The sequence below is a fragment of the Xenopus tropicalis genome, chromosome 6 (assembly GCF_000004195.4).
Source record: "Xenopus tropicalis strain Nigerian chromosome 6, UCB_Xtro_10.0, whole genome shotgun sequence".
Lineage (NCBI taxonomy): Eukaryota > Metazoa > Chordata > Amphibia > Anura > Pipidae > Xenopus > Xenopus tropicalis.
Window position 1 is genome coordinate 63,729,298 of NC_030682.2, and position 13,171 is coordinate 63,742,468.

Consider the following 13,171-nt stretch of genomic DNA (forward strand, 5'->3'; position numbering starts at 1 on the left):
TACCAAGATACCAGGAAAACTCCCGGTGGGCCCAGGTGTCAGTGGGCCCTCTTGCTTCTATCTATTTAGCCTATTTCATGGTCATTCCCTATTTCTGTATTGGAACATGGAAGCTTGGTAGATGGAAGAATAGAGTATAGTACAGGGTCAGACTGGGGGGTGAAGGGCCCACCGGGGCTCCCGCCTCAGGGGCCCTGCAGGTGTCCCCTAACCCCCCCTCGCAGGGGCCCCCCACCCGACGTCGACAGGGGGAGCGCTGCAAGAGTCGGGTTTGGGCCGCCAGGACCCACCGGGATTTTTCCCCGTGTCCCAGCGGCCCAGTCTGACCTTTGTATAGTATGTAGAGAAAAGAGACTTGGATAATAAAGAGTTTCAACTAGGAAAGGAGGAATTAAAGTTCTGAGAGCAGGCCCATTGTCCAGGGTTATCTGATGGGCCCCTGCCATCTCAGTCCGACACTGAAGTCAAGAGTAAAAAGTGTTCAGAAACAAAAAATTAGGTCTTTGCCCAATAGAGTTAACAATCAGACACAAATAGTAAATGCTGGAATATAAACTAGAATAGACAGTTAATGAGTTACTAAAGGGGCAGCATGGTCCATTCTGTATTTAAGAAAATTCCCCCTCAGCAGCTGCTTTCCTACCTTGGTGTGAGTGGATGGGGATGTAAGCGATGGACAGCAGGGGAGGGTTTGCTGTGCACACTGGATCCATCCAAAAAGATTTTTTTTCTGCGGGGGGGGGGGGGGTTGTTAAGCACTTTATAGTTTTTATGCCACTGTTGTGAGTTAGATAATTAGATCAGAATATATCAGTATACTTTTTCTAACATTTGCTGGTCTTAAACTAATAGTTCTCTTAGTTTGTTAACTAGAAGCTTTTTAAGTACAAAAGACAGATTAGTTTGGTTGATATATTTTCTCGTTATAGGAAATTAATGAAAGGCATGCCAAATAAAATGAAATATATTTCTGAGTTATTTTTGCACTGATTACGTAATTCTACAATACCCACTACTTTCCAATATCTCCCAAATATGTGCAGACTATATTTGAATTTAACCATGGACCACAAGCAGTTGAGCTAAATCATACTTTGCACTGAGTAAGGGATTTTCTGCCTAAATCTTAATTCCATGTTTTTTTGGCCACCTTTCTTCACTGTAACTAAAACACTGATTCTGTGGAATGTTAACCCTGTGCATTCTACAGAATGTAAAATTTTCATTTTGTAAAGAAGATGCTCTGTTTGACAGAACTGCTAAATTGGGAAGGGTTGTGGCTTTTAAAGGGAAGGTATTCCCCTCTTTTTAAATGCACATTCAGTTGAGCTTATAGAAAAAGACTATTTAAATTTCTGCAGACATACCTGATTCCACTGTTTTAAAAGAAAACCATGATACTGTAAGAAACCATTACCCAACATTCTTTAGGATGACAATGTAATGCAAACATTCCCTCATTTTGTTGCATTGTGGACAGGTAGAAAATTAGTGAGCCCTGTTACATGTACTTCCTGTGCCCACCAGCATGGCCTTCCCCTGACTTTCTATATTCAGTTAATCCTTATGTTGCAGACTCCCAGTTGAGTGTAACAGAACACATGGATGCCAGACAGCAGGGTAGAACTTAGCTTTATACTAATTGTTCTCTCCACACACCATGCTCCTCTCAGTTCCGCGCATGCAGGGTGCCAGGGTCGCTGCAGTGGGGGGGAAAGGGTCTAGAACTAGTGGTAGGTAAAAGAAGAGGTACCTGCCTGGTGCCCCCCCCTTCTACCATAATGCCCTAGGTTGGTGCCTCTTCTGCCTACCCCTATTTCCGGCCCTTGCTCCTCTGGTCACTTCCCCTACCTGTGTGCACAACCTTTTCCATTACTCCAAACAATGCTAAGCTACTGATACATATTAAAATAAACATTCTTACAGAAATGAATGGAACAACATTACACATGTTTATTTTGTTATTGGCAGTAAGTGTGAACCAGTTTACAGTGAATGTGCAACAAAGGAGCAGTTAGTGGTTAGGTTTTATGTTTATATCAATAGATGAGTTTTCAGTTTGTGTTTGAAGTGTTTTGAACTCAAAACCAAATCATTAATGTTTATGTTACTTGACTTTGCTGGAAGTCATTGATTGCTTTAATAAACATTTTTTTATTTTTTCTGCAGAACCGTAATGAAATTAAAAATGGAGCCATTCTAAGGCTAACATCATCTCCGGTGAGCAATAATATAAATAACTGGCATTTTTATACTGTGCTGCTTAGAATGCTGAGTTTCCACAAATGTATAATAGATTATTTGACTGTGGTTAGACAATATGTGCAGGGCAATATTTGTATACCCTGACAGGGTTTGAAATATATTTACTTACCTTAGTTTGCAATGCTATGAAATGTACTGACTCAAGGTTATGTACAGATTATTACAAACACCAAACTTGTAGTAACATGATAATGTTTCTTTTTGTGTCTTCCCTGGCTCTTTATGAAACAAAGTTGCTACAGAGCAGCAGAATTTTTACATTTACTTTTATGTGTCAAGTGTCAAATTTAAAGGCAAGAACATTCAATTGTTGAAAGCAATTCTTTTTTTATTGGCATGCATGTAGAAAGCCACTGAAAACTTCTGCATTTAGCAAAACAAAGCCTTAAGCAATACAAGGGGAAAAAAACTGCTTGAGACACAGATTATAGGAAAAAAATGTTATTACCAGTATATTTAACCCATCCATTTGCCACACACATATGCATTGATGGAATAATAAAACCAAGTTTGCAGCATGTTTGGCAGCCACCACGTTGCATCACATCACTGCTGTGATTGCTGAAAAGGAGCAGGACTGAGTTGCTTTTATATTTGAATGATTCCTCTCAACAGTACCAGCAGCGAAACCTCTGAATAGAAGAGAATATGACTTGGTAAAACTTGGCAACAGGAGTGAGGGATGTCAGATTTGGACAGGAGTGAGGGATGTCAGATTTGTTGGAGTCTTAGCTATGCAATTTATAAGCATTTCTTAGTTATCAATGTTTTTTGGAGGAAGGCTAATTATCCAGAATGCTCAGGACCGTAATTTGGATCTCCATACCGTAAGTCTACTAAAAAATCATTTAAAGGGCATGTCAACCCCCCAAAAAAAGTTTTTGCCTAATAAAAGAAAACTTCATTACAATTTTTCAAATAGTTATTTGTAAATGTAATTGCTATTGAAAGCAGCGTTTGCTGAACTCCTGGTTGCTAATTTTTTAAACAGTGTCGCAAAAGTCCCACAAGACAGGTCTGTCAATCTGGTTTGTAAAAAAGGACAGACAAAAACTGCTTTTAATTGCTGTTATATATACAGTTTTATTATTACAGAGGAAAAGGAAATAATTTTTAAAAATGTGAATTAATTGATTAAAATGAAGTCTGTGGAAGTTAGAACTTTTTAGTTAAGGGGTTTTCAGAAAGTGGATCCAATACCAGTTTTGGGTTTTTTACTGGTACAAATTGGAATTAAATATGCACATTCCCTTAATATAATTTTCTTACACTGCAATCAAGATTTTGGATAAAGAAATTTAAACAACTTGTCATTTTTTTGATAGAAAAATGAAGTTTACTGCCTAAAATGTTATTGTATGTAAAAGCCTACATTATAATCCTATATGTAGGGGAAACTTAGAATTTTATTTTAAAACGATACAGAGCAGGTCTGTCAGTACATTTTGCACAACTAACTAGATGTTTTAATGCACATAATTATCCTCTAGTGTATAAATCAGTAAGTTTTTGGACTGGTGCACCAATTTGGAGCCCATGGAAAAACCGTGTTGCCATTTACTTACCTTCTGTTTGTCCGTGTTTGGCTTGGGCAAACATGCACATACATACACAGAATATAAAACTTTTTCTCTGCTGCATGTGTGAATGCAATTCTGCGCTGTCAATGAATGAGACACTGGAGAAAAGAAAGTAAAATGTTGGCAAAGCACTTAAGTAGCTTTTCTGGCCCAGGGGAAAAACTGACCTTGTCTTTTAACCAAGGCAAATATTGTAAAAAGCAAAGTTCTAAACTAACCACATCCTATTATATATACAGTGGAGGAAATAATTATTTGACCCCTCACTGATTTTGTAAGTTTGTCCAATGACAAAGAAATAAAAAGTCAGTATCATTTCAATGGTAGGTTTATTTTAACAGTGGCAGATAGCACATCAAAAGGAAAATCAAAAAAATAACTTTAAATAAAAGATAGCAACTGATTTGCATTTCATTGAGTGAAATAAGTTTTTGAACCCCTACCAACCATTAAGAGTTCTGGCTCCTACAGAGTGGTTAGACACTTCTACTCAATTAGTCAACCTCATTAAGGACACCTGTCTTAACTAGTCACCTGTATAAAAGACACCTGTCCACAGAATCAATCAATCAAGCAGACCCCAAACTCTCCAACATGGGAAAGACCAAAGAGCTGTCCAAGGATGTCAGAGACAAAATTGTAGACCTGCACAAGGCTGGAATGGGCTACAAAACCATTAGCAAGAAGCTGGGAGAGAAGGTGACAACTGTTGGTGCGATTGTTTGAAAATGGAAAGAGCACAAAATGACCATCAATCGACCTCGCTCTGGGGCTCCACGCAAGATCTCACCTCGTGGGGTGTCAATGATTCTGAGAAAGGTGAAAAAGCATCCTAGAACTACACGGGAGGAGTTAGTTAATGACCTCAAATTAGCAGGGACCACAGTCACCAAGAAAACCATTGGAAACACATTACACCGCAATGGATTAAAATCCTGCAGGGCTCGCAAGGTCCCCCTGCTCAAGAAGGCACATGTGCAGGCCCGTCTGAAGTTTGCCAATGAACACCTGAATGATTCTGTGAGTGACTGGGAGAAGGTGCTGTGGTCTGATGAGACCAAAATAGAGCTCTTTGGCATTAACTCAACTCGCTGTGTTTGGAGGAAGAAAAATGCTGCCTATGACCCCCAAAACACCGTCCCCACCGTCAAGCATGGGGGTGGAAACATTTTGCTTTGGGGGTGTTTTTCTGCTAAGGGCACAGGACAACTTATTCGCATTAACGGGAAAATGGACGGAGCCATGTATCGTGAAAACCTGAACGACAACCTCCTTCCCTCTGCCAGGAAACTGAAAATGGGTCGTGGATGGGTGTTCCAGCACGACAATGACCCAAAACATACAGCAAAGGCAACAAAGGAGTGGCTCAAGAAGAAGCACATTAAGGTCATGGAGTGGCCTAGTCAGTTTCCGGACCTTAATCCAATAGAAAACCTATGGAGGGAGCTCAAGCTCAGAGTTGCACAGAGACAGCCTCGAAACCTTAGGGATTTAGAGATGATCTGCAAAGAGGAGTGGACCAACATTCCTCCTAAAATGTGCGCAAACTTGGTCATCAATTACAAGAAACGTTTGACCTCTGTGCTTGCAAACAAGGGTTTTTCCACTAAGTATTAAGTCTTTTTTTGTTAGAGGGTTCAAAAACTTATTTCACTCAATGAAATGCAAATCAGTTGCTATCTTTTATTTAAAGTTATTTTTTCGATTTTCCTTTTGATGTGCTATCTGCCACTGTTAAAATAAACCTACCATTGAAATGATACTGTTCTGAGACTTTTCATTTCTTTGTCATTGGACAAACTTACAAAATCAGTGAGGGGTCAAATAATTATTTCCTCCACTGTATATATATATTATGTTAATGATTGAGTTAATAGGTATTTTTGCTATAATTTCACAAAAAAAGGTTTTTACTATCACATTAAGAATGTTTTCAGTATATACATAAAACACATACAGTAAATAAGAAAACCTTAGTGAATTTCAAAGGATTATCCATGACATAAGGCTTCATACTGTGGGGTACTGGGGTTACCATCTGTCCCTGTTTTAGGACTCTGGAAAAATGGTGCCACTACAGAGTAACAGCCTAAAGTTATTGACTGTAGAGTGTGACAGCAACAGCAGCAGTGAGATCTGCTAAAAATGATATCATACTAATATAGTTATTTACTAGTTTTTAATTAAATGAAACTTAATAAGCTTGACTTTGAGTGGGTGTGGTTTAGGGAAAGTGGTAAAAAAAAAAAATTACTGTGACCTAAATAATAATTACACTGCGTGTTTCATGAGTCTGACTTTTTCTTTTTTTTTTTTTTTTAACTGTCCCCAGACTTCACTTTAAAAATCTGAGTTTTTATTAGCTTATATTATGCGCCATGTCGTCATTTTTTTTTTTGTTCCCATTTTTAAAATTTCTGTTATAATGAAATCATTCTGTTTTCTATGACTTACTGTTCTACTGACTGCACATAGTGTCCTTATATTTTGCTTAACTTGATAGACAGAAAGGTCAGCTGTCTCAGGGACATTTGTTATTCATACCTAGGCCCAGAATGCCCAACAGCTCCATGAGAGGATCCAGTCATCGAGTATGGATGCTAAGCTAGAAGCACTGAAAGATCTGGCCAAATTCTCTAGAGATGTCACTTTCGCTCAAGAATTCATAAATCTGGATGGTATTTCCCTACTTACGCAGATGGTGGAAAGTGGAACAGAGTAAGCTTTTTCTGATTTACAATGTCATGGTGGGTTATCTGGTGGCTAATAATCCAGATTTTAGTAGATTTCATCCATGAAAGAAAAAAACCCTAGAGTAATTAGTTAGATCTTGGCAACATCTGCACATACTTTACATTTTTGTGAATTATTTTGTGAGTTTAAATAATATCCTCATTTTGTCTCATCAATAATGAATTGTGCTCAATTCAGTGTAATGTCTATTCTGATTTATTTGATGGTATCTCTCTGTAGAAAACTTATAGGGTTGTTCTTGTTATACTTGGAGGATGGCATCTTTATTGTTATTTCCTGTTGGTTCTATCATACAGTAAGGGCTCTGGTACACGGGGAGATTAGTCGCCGCGGCAAAACTCCCTGCTCGCGGGCGACTAATCTCCCCGTGTACCAGAGCCCTAAAATGTAAATCAGCTTAATTTAAATATACTACACCATCGGTTCCTGCTTTTAGAACTACTTTAAGGCTTGAGACCTTGTGCTTCATGGGACAGAAGCATAACTACAATACAGACTTGGACTTTGGTGTCTGTTGTATGGCAGTCCTTCTTTCCAGCCTTTTCTGCTGGTGTAATTCTGCTGCCTGTCTCAAACAAGCATGTGAGGGGAGAGAGGAGGGACTGTGTTCACTGGAGTCCCCCTGAAGATATTTTTCAGGTTATGTCACTGACATGGGGGGCATTTGATAAATTACTCAGTGCTAGAATACTGTACTGTAAAGCTTTACTACTAAAGACCTAGTCATTGGAAATTTTACCTGCCCATGTCTACCATCTATGTATTTTCCCTGATTCAATCTGTTAGACATTTTATTTTTAAACAGTGGTGGTATTATATCCATTGAATTGTTTTAAAATGCATGGTGCTAGCAACTATTCTCTCTACAAGGTAAGACCGTTGCTTAGGTGGCACTTTAACACATTAACGCTAACTTTAAATTTCTGGTTTATTACCTGTGAATCACGTTAACTTTTTATGTAGGAGAGTGGAAGCTCACAAGCGATCCCACCTTGTCTTTATCTGAGCAAAGGAGGTGTAAAAGGGGGGAACTCAGCCTACTGTTACTCAGCCTACTGAAAAAAGCTTTGTAATGCTCCCTTCTGCACTGCTTTTTCTATGACCATGAAGCTTTGTTGGTACTATAGATTTAATGTCTAATATTCGTAAACAATGTATTTTTAAGTGGTACAACCGGCGCTACAAATGATATGATTTGCATTTTAGCTATTTGTTCCATAAAATGTATATGTTTGTAGTTTATTATCTATCTTTTTTTTATTTGGCAATTTAAATTTATTTTCATGCATTACTGAACATTAGCCCAAATTTCTAATTTTTTACAAAGCATCAATATTACAAATGGGGAAAACTATTTTAAGTGGTGCATGTTAAAGAGAAAATATATCCATTTTGACAAGAGTTCATTCAGTTGGGCTTTTGTAAAAATAAGTTGCATAAACAATCAGGTCCAAAAATAAATATAAATGTATCCGACCAATCAAAAGAAAGCTCACCATGTAATGCACCACTGGTTTTCATAGTAGGAAGTACCCAGATTCTTTGGAAAGCAGAGGGACTCCAGGTCCCCGAATCTACCATTCCACAATGGAACAAGGTGAGGGAGGAGTTGCATTACACTCTAAGCCTAAGAAGGGGGAGGGTTGGGAAATGGGTTTTTACAAGTGTTATGGTTTTCTTTTATCCTCTGAGATCAAGTAAGTCTGTGTAAACAAAAGTACATTTATATTTACTTTTGGAAGTTAAAATAGTGTTATGTAACTTGCTCATGTCAAAAAGATGAGTATATTTTCCCATTAAAAGAACAGTTCAATGTAAAATGCACAAATAAAAAAAGTATGTGTGTGTGCGCAGATGTCAAACATAATAGCCATAAAACTACTTCCTGCTCTCAACTCTTTAACCTCTAGTTAGTCAACAACTTTGGGGAGGGGGACCGTGTTACATGGGACATAACTGTTGAGTTAGTTTGTGAGTATTCAGGTCAGATTTAAAAGCAAACTAACTGAATAGTTATGTCCCATATGCCCCCCCCCCCAAGTCACTGATTGGTTACTCACTGCTAACAGCTTAGAGAGCTGTAAAGGAGAAACTAGTGTTTTGGCTATTATGTTAAACATCTGCCCACTCCAAGCCTTTATAGATTTTTACATGCATTTTATACATTTTTGCTTAAATAACTATATTAAAACATTTTTAATTTTGCGCATTCTATAATGAGTGTTGCTTGCCAGAGAAAGTAATGGATCAAAAAATGTAACATTTAAGAAGCATTGCTATGGGGTTAAGAAGCATACTCCACTAGTATACTTTTTAGTTGAGTTCATTTTGAGGTGTCAAGAGGATATAGCTAGTCAAAGTTTTAGGTATCAGTCACTAGTAAAGAGGTGTTTAGATATATCTGTATATCATTTTCATGAAGGGTTATCACCTTTTCAGAATTACTTTACTGGCTGGGGTGGGTCTATAAGGGGGTGGGCAGTGACATCAAGGAGGCGGAGTCATCACATCAAGGGGGCGAGTTCTTGTTTAGTTATTACAGATATTAGCAACTACATTTATACCGGCCCTAGGTGGCAACCCTATTTGCACACAAGTGATATTTAAAACTTTATAAATAGATGAGATATCCCAAATAGAGAGTTTACAGCGAGAACATCAAAGAGCTAAGGACAGAAACTTGACACCCCATGCTTAGTAGGACTGGAGATGATCAATTAAATATATGTTTAGAAGACAGGAGCACTTCATTTACTGGAGAAATAAAGCTTAAAAAAAAGTAGGCAAAAAATACTGTGCATTAGGGTTGATTCACTAAAGTGCGTTAAAATGAGCGCTATTTATAGCAAAAAAATGAGCACTATTTAACGCATCTTAACGCACAATTCACTAAAAGGATATTTGCGTTAATTTAGACGCAATGCTGTTTGCGTTATTTAAGTCGCAAAGACTATTTTGGGGCGGTATTTGATGCAAAGTGCGCTAATTAACGCAGCTCGCTACTTGTCGCGCACGCTATTTAACGCATGTGCACTACTTTTCATGTGCACGCCATATTAGTCATACACACCATTACGTTCGTAAAACTACTTTTTTTGAAAATGACCATTTCCCTGCAAACTGGAGGCCACATTACTCTAGGGCCAACACATACTTGAATAAATCACACTGCAAAGTCCATATTGTGTTGCCAAAAGCTCATGAACTGTACTTTTCTATAATTACCGCCTGCTCCAAGTAGGTGTTAATTTTCGCATAGAGTAATGCGATATTTAGCACGTCTAAGTGTTTGTGAATCATGCGTTAGTATTATTTCTGAGCGCGAATTAACGCATGCGGTTGCGTGCTAATTAACGCACGCGATATGCGACTTAACGCATGCGATAATACTTTTTTCGTGTCAATTTTAACGCCAAAAAAGGCATGCGATAAGGCTTATCGCACTTTAGTGAATCAACCCTATTATGTTTTGGGTTCTGTACCAGGTCAAAGCTACTATAGCCTTTTAGCTGTGATGATATGTGCCTCTGAATATTCCCCCAGTAACCCCCTATCCTTTCTGTTGATTCACAGTACAATGTCTGAGCCTGTCTCGGTTATTTGAGACCCACCTACAATATACAGTTTATATAAATTGTAAATGTCACAATACAAGGCTGATAAGTAATTAATTCAGATTCTCGTTACATGGCAGCTCAGAAACCATAGTTGCTTTCATCAGAATGTAATAATCAGCCTTTAGCTTTTAGAACAGATAAGCCTTTTGGGCTTGATGATCTACAATGACCCCTAAGCTTAGATTTCCAATAGCTGCCCAGAGCACACTGAGCATGTGCAGTGTCACTGAAACGTCTAACAAAATCCAAAACAGTGAGCTCCTATGCACATATTTGTAGGTCTTGATTATTACTTTTATTTAGATGTTTAGACCTTCTTTAAGTAATAAAGAAGGCATGCAATCAGTGGGGGCAATAGAAAGTGCAGGAGAGACTGGTAAGCCTCAGGATCAAAAGAGTCGAAGGAGGATTTGCAATAGTTCATTTCTGTAGGGAGTGCAATCTGTGGATAGAATCTGCTTGTTTTTGAAGTTGTTAAAGTCCAGAGGAGAGTAAAGAAAGAAGTGTAATTGTTTTTGGAGAGACTTACATTTTTTCAAAAAACAAATAAAGCCTGCAAAAATATGACTTGTAATGCTGCATTTTATATACTAAACTTACTGTAACAGCCCAGAAGTTCAACCTTAACTTCTAACAGTAGTGATCCATGCTTTATATTTTAGCAGCTTCCCATCTTGGATGCACCCCCATTGACTTTTTTTATGATGCTTGTGTTTTTACATTTGACTGTGGCTCACAAGTATGAAAGGTTGGGGTCCCCTGTCTTACTTATGTGCATCTTACATCATATTTAATTGCCATGACAGTGGCAATCTGTTTAATAGATTATGCTGGATATTATTGCTAACTCCAACGGCAAACATTTTAAAATCTCCATTTTACCAGTGTGATGTAAGGTGGCGTGATACATTACCTAGATCAGATACACTTCCTATTATCCAGGACTCTGTTGTCAGCCCAGCCCTCTAAGTCTTCCTGTGTTATTATTTCTAGAAGGCCACTTATCTATTGGAATGTTGAATATGTTTGTTGTGAAACAAGAAATAATAGAGGAGCCATTGTGTGTCTATAGACTTGGACATGCTACAATACAAATTAGTTATCCAAAACATATTCATTTTAAGTTCTCTAGTAATCAGAAAATAGGAAGTTATAAGCAAAGTAAGTGTGCAGTATATTCCAAAAGTAAAAAAGGTAGTTATTTTTTATCTACTGTATATGTTTTAAAATATTAATTACAATTATAGCATTCTAAAATGTATAAGTCATTGTTTAGAATGTATTAAAAGATAAGCAATACCCTAAAAACAACAATGATGATACTGACATCTTTACAGGGCATGTCAACCCCAAAAATAATTTTTTGCATAATAAAAGAAAACCTAATTCTAAGCAATTTTCTAATATGAAATAATTAAAAATTTGTAGCGCTTTAAAAGTTATTTGTAAATGTAATTGCTATTGAAAGAAGCATTTGCTGAACTCCTGGTTGTTACTTTTTAAACAATGTTGCAACTGTCAGTCTCCTCCACCAAGTCAAGTCTGTCAGTCTGCTGCCTGTGTTACATTGTTTCAACAGTCAGAGCCACTAGGGCAGAGAATAAAAAAGGACAGGCAAACACTTTTAATAGCAATTATATATACAAATAACTCAAGAATCATTACAAATTTGTAATAAATGTATATTGCAAAGCTGCTTAGAATTTTGTTTTCTTCCAAAAAATTATATTTTGTGTTGCCTTGTCCTTTAAGGACTTAGAACAACTTTTAGGAGCTTTAAAAAGGCATTGTTTTCAGTGTTGTAGATTGTAAACAGAAACCATTTAAGCAACAGGTTCAAAGTTTAGTCCAGTTCTAGTAGTCCATATGTGCCAATCAGCAGGTAGCATTTGATTACATCTTATTGATTGTTATGGGATACTATACTTTAAGCAGGCATTGCTTTAGTTTTTTAATTGTTCCTAACAAGTTCCATACATTATTTTATATTTATGGTTACATCTTAATACAGAGGCATAACGGGTGTTTTTATGCTTTGAAAAAACAGAATTCCCTTGTGCGCTTAAGTATTTGAGACCGTGTGCAGCAGAATGTTTTTTTTGTTTTTGTTTTTTAATTTGGTCATCTTATTCTAAACAGTGCTCATGTGACAGTTTTTACATTTTTGCAGACGGTATCAGAAACTACAGAAGATTATGAAGCCCTGGTAAGGATCTGTGTGGAAAACCATTTGCTTTTTTAATTTTGCATGTTTAAAGAAGCTTCCTTGGCTTTTATGTGTTTTTAATTATTCTGGCCTGCAAACTTTCTTTTATGATCTTTATTGCATGGATTCTGTTTGGATGTGGGCTTTTCTTTCTTATTTTATTCTGCCTAAACCAGCAACAGATTTGAAAAAACTTTCATGTACATAATAAGCTAAATAGTTTTTTAAAGTATGTTCTGTAATACATATTAGTCATCCTTGTGAAATGTTGTCTTCAGGAACACGGTATACCTTCCTATTACAGGTATGAGATCCTGTTATATCCAGAAAGCTCAGAATTAAAGGAAGGCCATCTTAATTCATTTTAATCAGATAATTCAATATTTTTCTTTTTCTCTATAATAATAAAACAGTATCTTGTACTTAGTCCCAACTAAGATATAATGAATCCTTATTGGAGGCAAAACAATCTTATTGGGCTTATTTAATGTTTAAATTATTTTTTAGTAGACTTAAGTTATGGAGATCTGAATTACGGAAAGATCCCCTTATCTGGAAATTCCCAGGTTCCGAACATTCTGGATAACAGGTCCCATACCTGTACTACTACTTCTGAATTGATGGGTAATTCATGAAACACATAAGTTTTCATTTCCCTCAGTTATAAGTAGCTCCTAAAATAAGGGCTTATTTTTACTTTGTCATGTGTTTTTACCCGAAAATAATTTTTCCTTATTAGTTCACCCAAA

At 37.0% G+C, this 13,171-nt stretch overlaps 1 protein-coding gene across 3 annotated transcripts in view; it reads left to right on the forward strand.

Moving 5' to 3' along the window:
* elmo1 (engulfment and cell motility 1) overlaps positions 1-13,171 on the forward strand; it is a 185,446-nt gene that overhangs the window by 52,678 nt on the left and 119,597 nt on the right. For all 3 annotated transcript variants that reach the window (XM_031903800.1, XM_002939416.5, XM_018095011.2), the window contains exons 5-7: positions 2,170-2,220; positions 6,394-6,563; positions 12,387-12,422. In XM_031903800.1, coding sequence (XP_031759660.1) covers positions 2,170-2,220; positions 6,394-6,563; positions 12,387-12,422 — 257 coding nt within the window. The remainder of the gene's footprint in view (positions 1-2,169; positions 2,221-6,393; positions 6,564-12,386; positions 12,423-13,171) is intronic.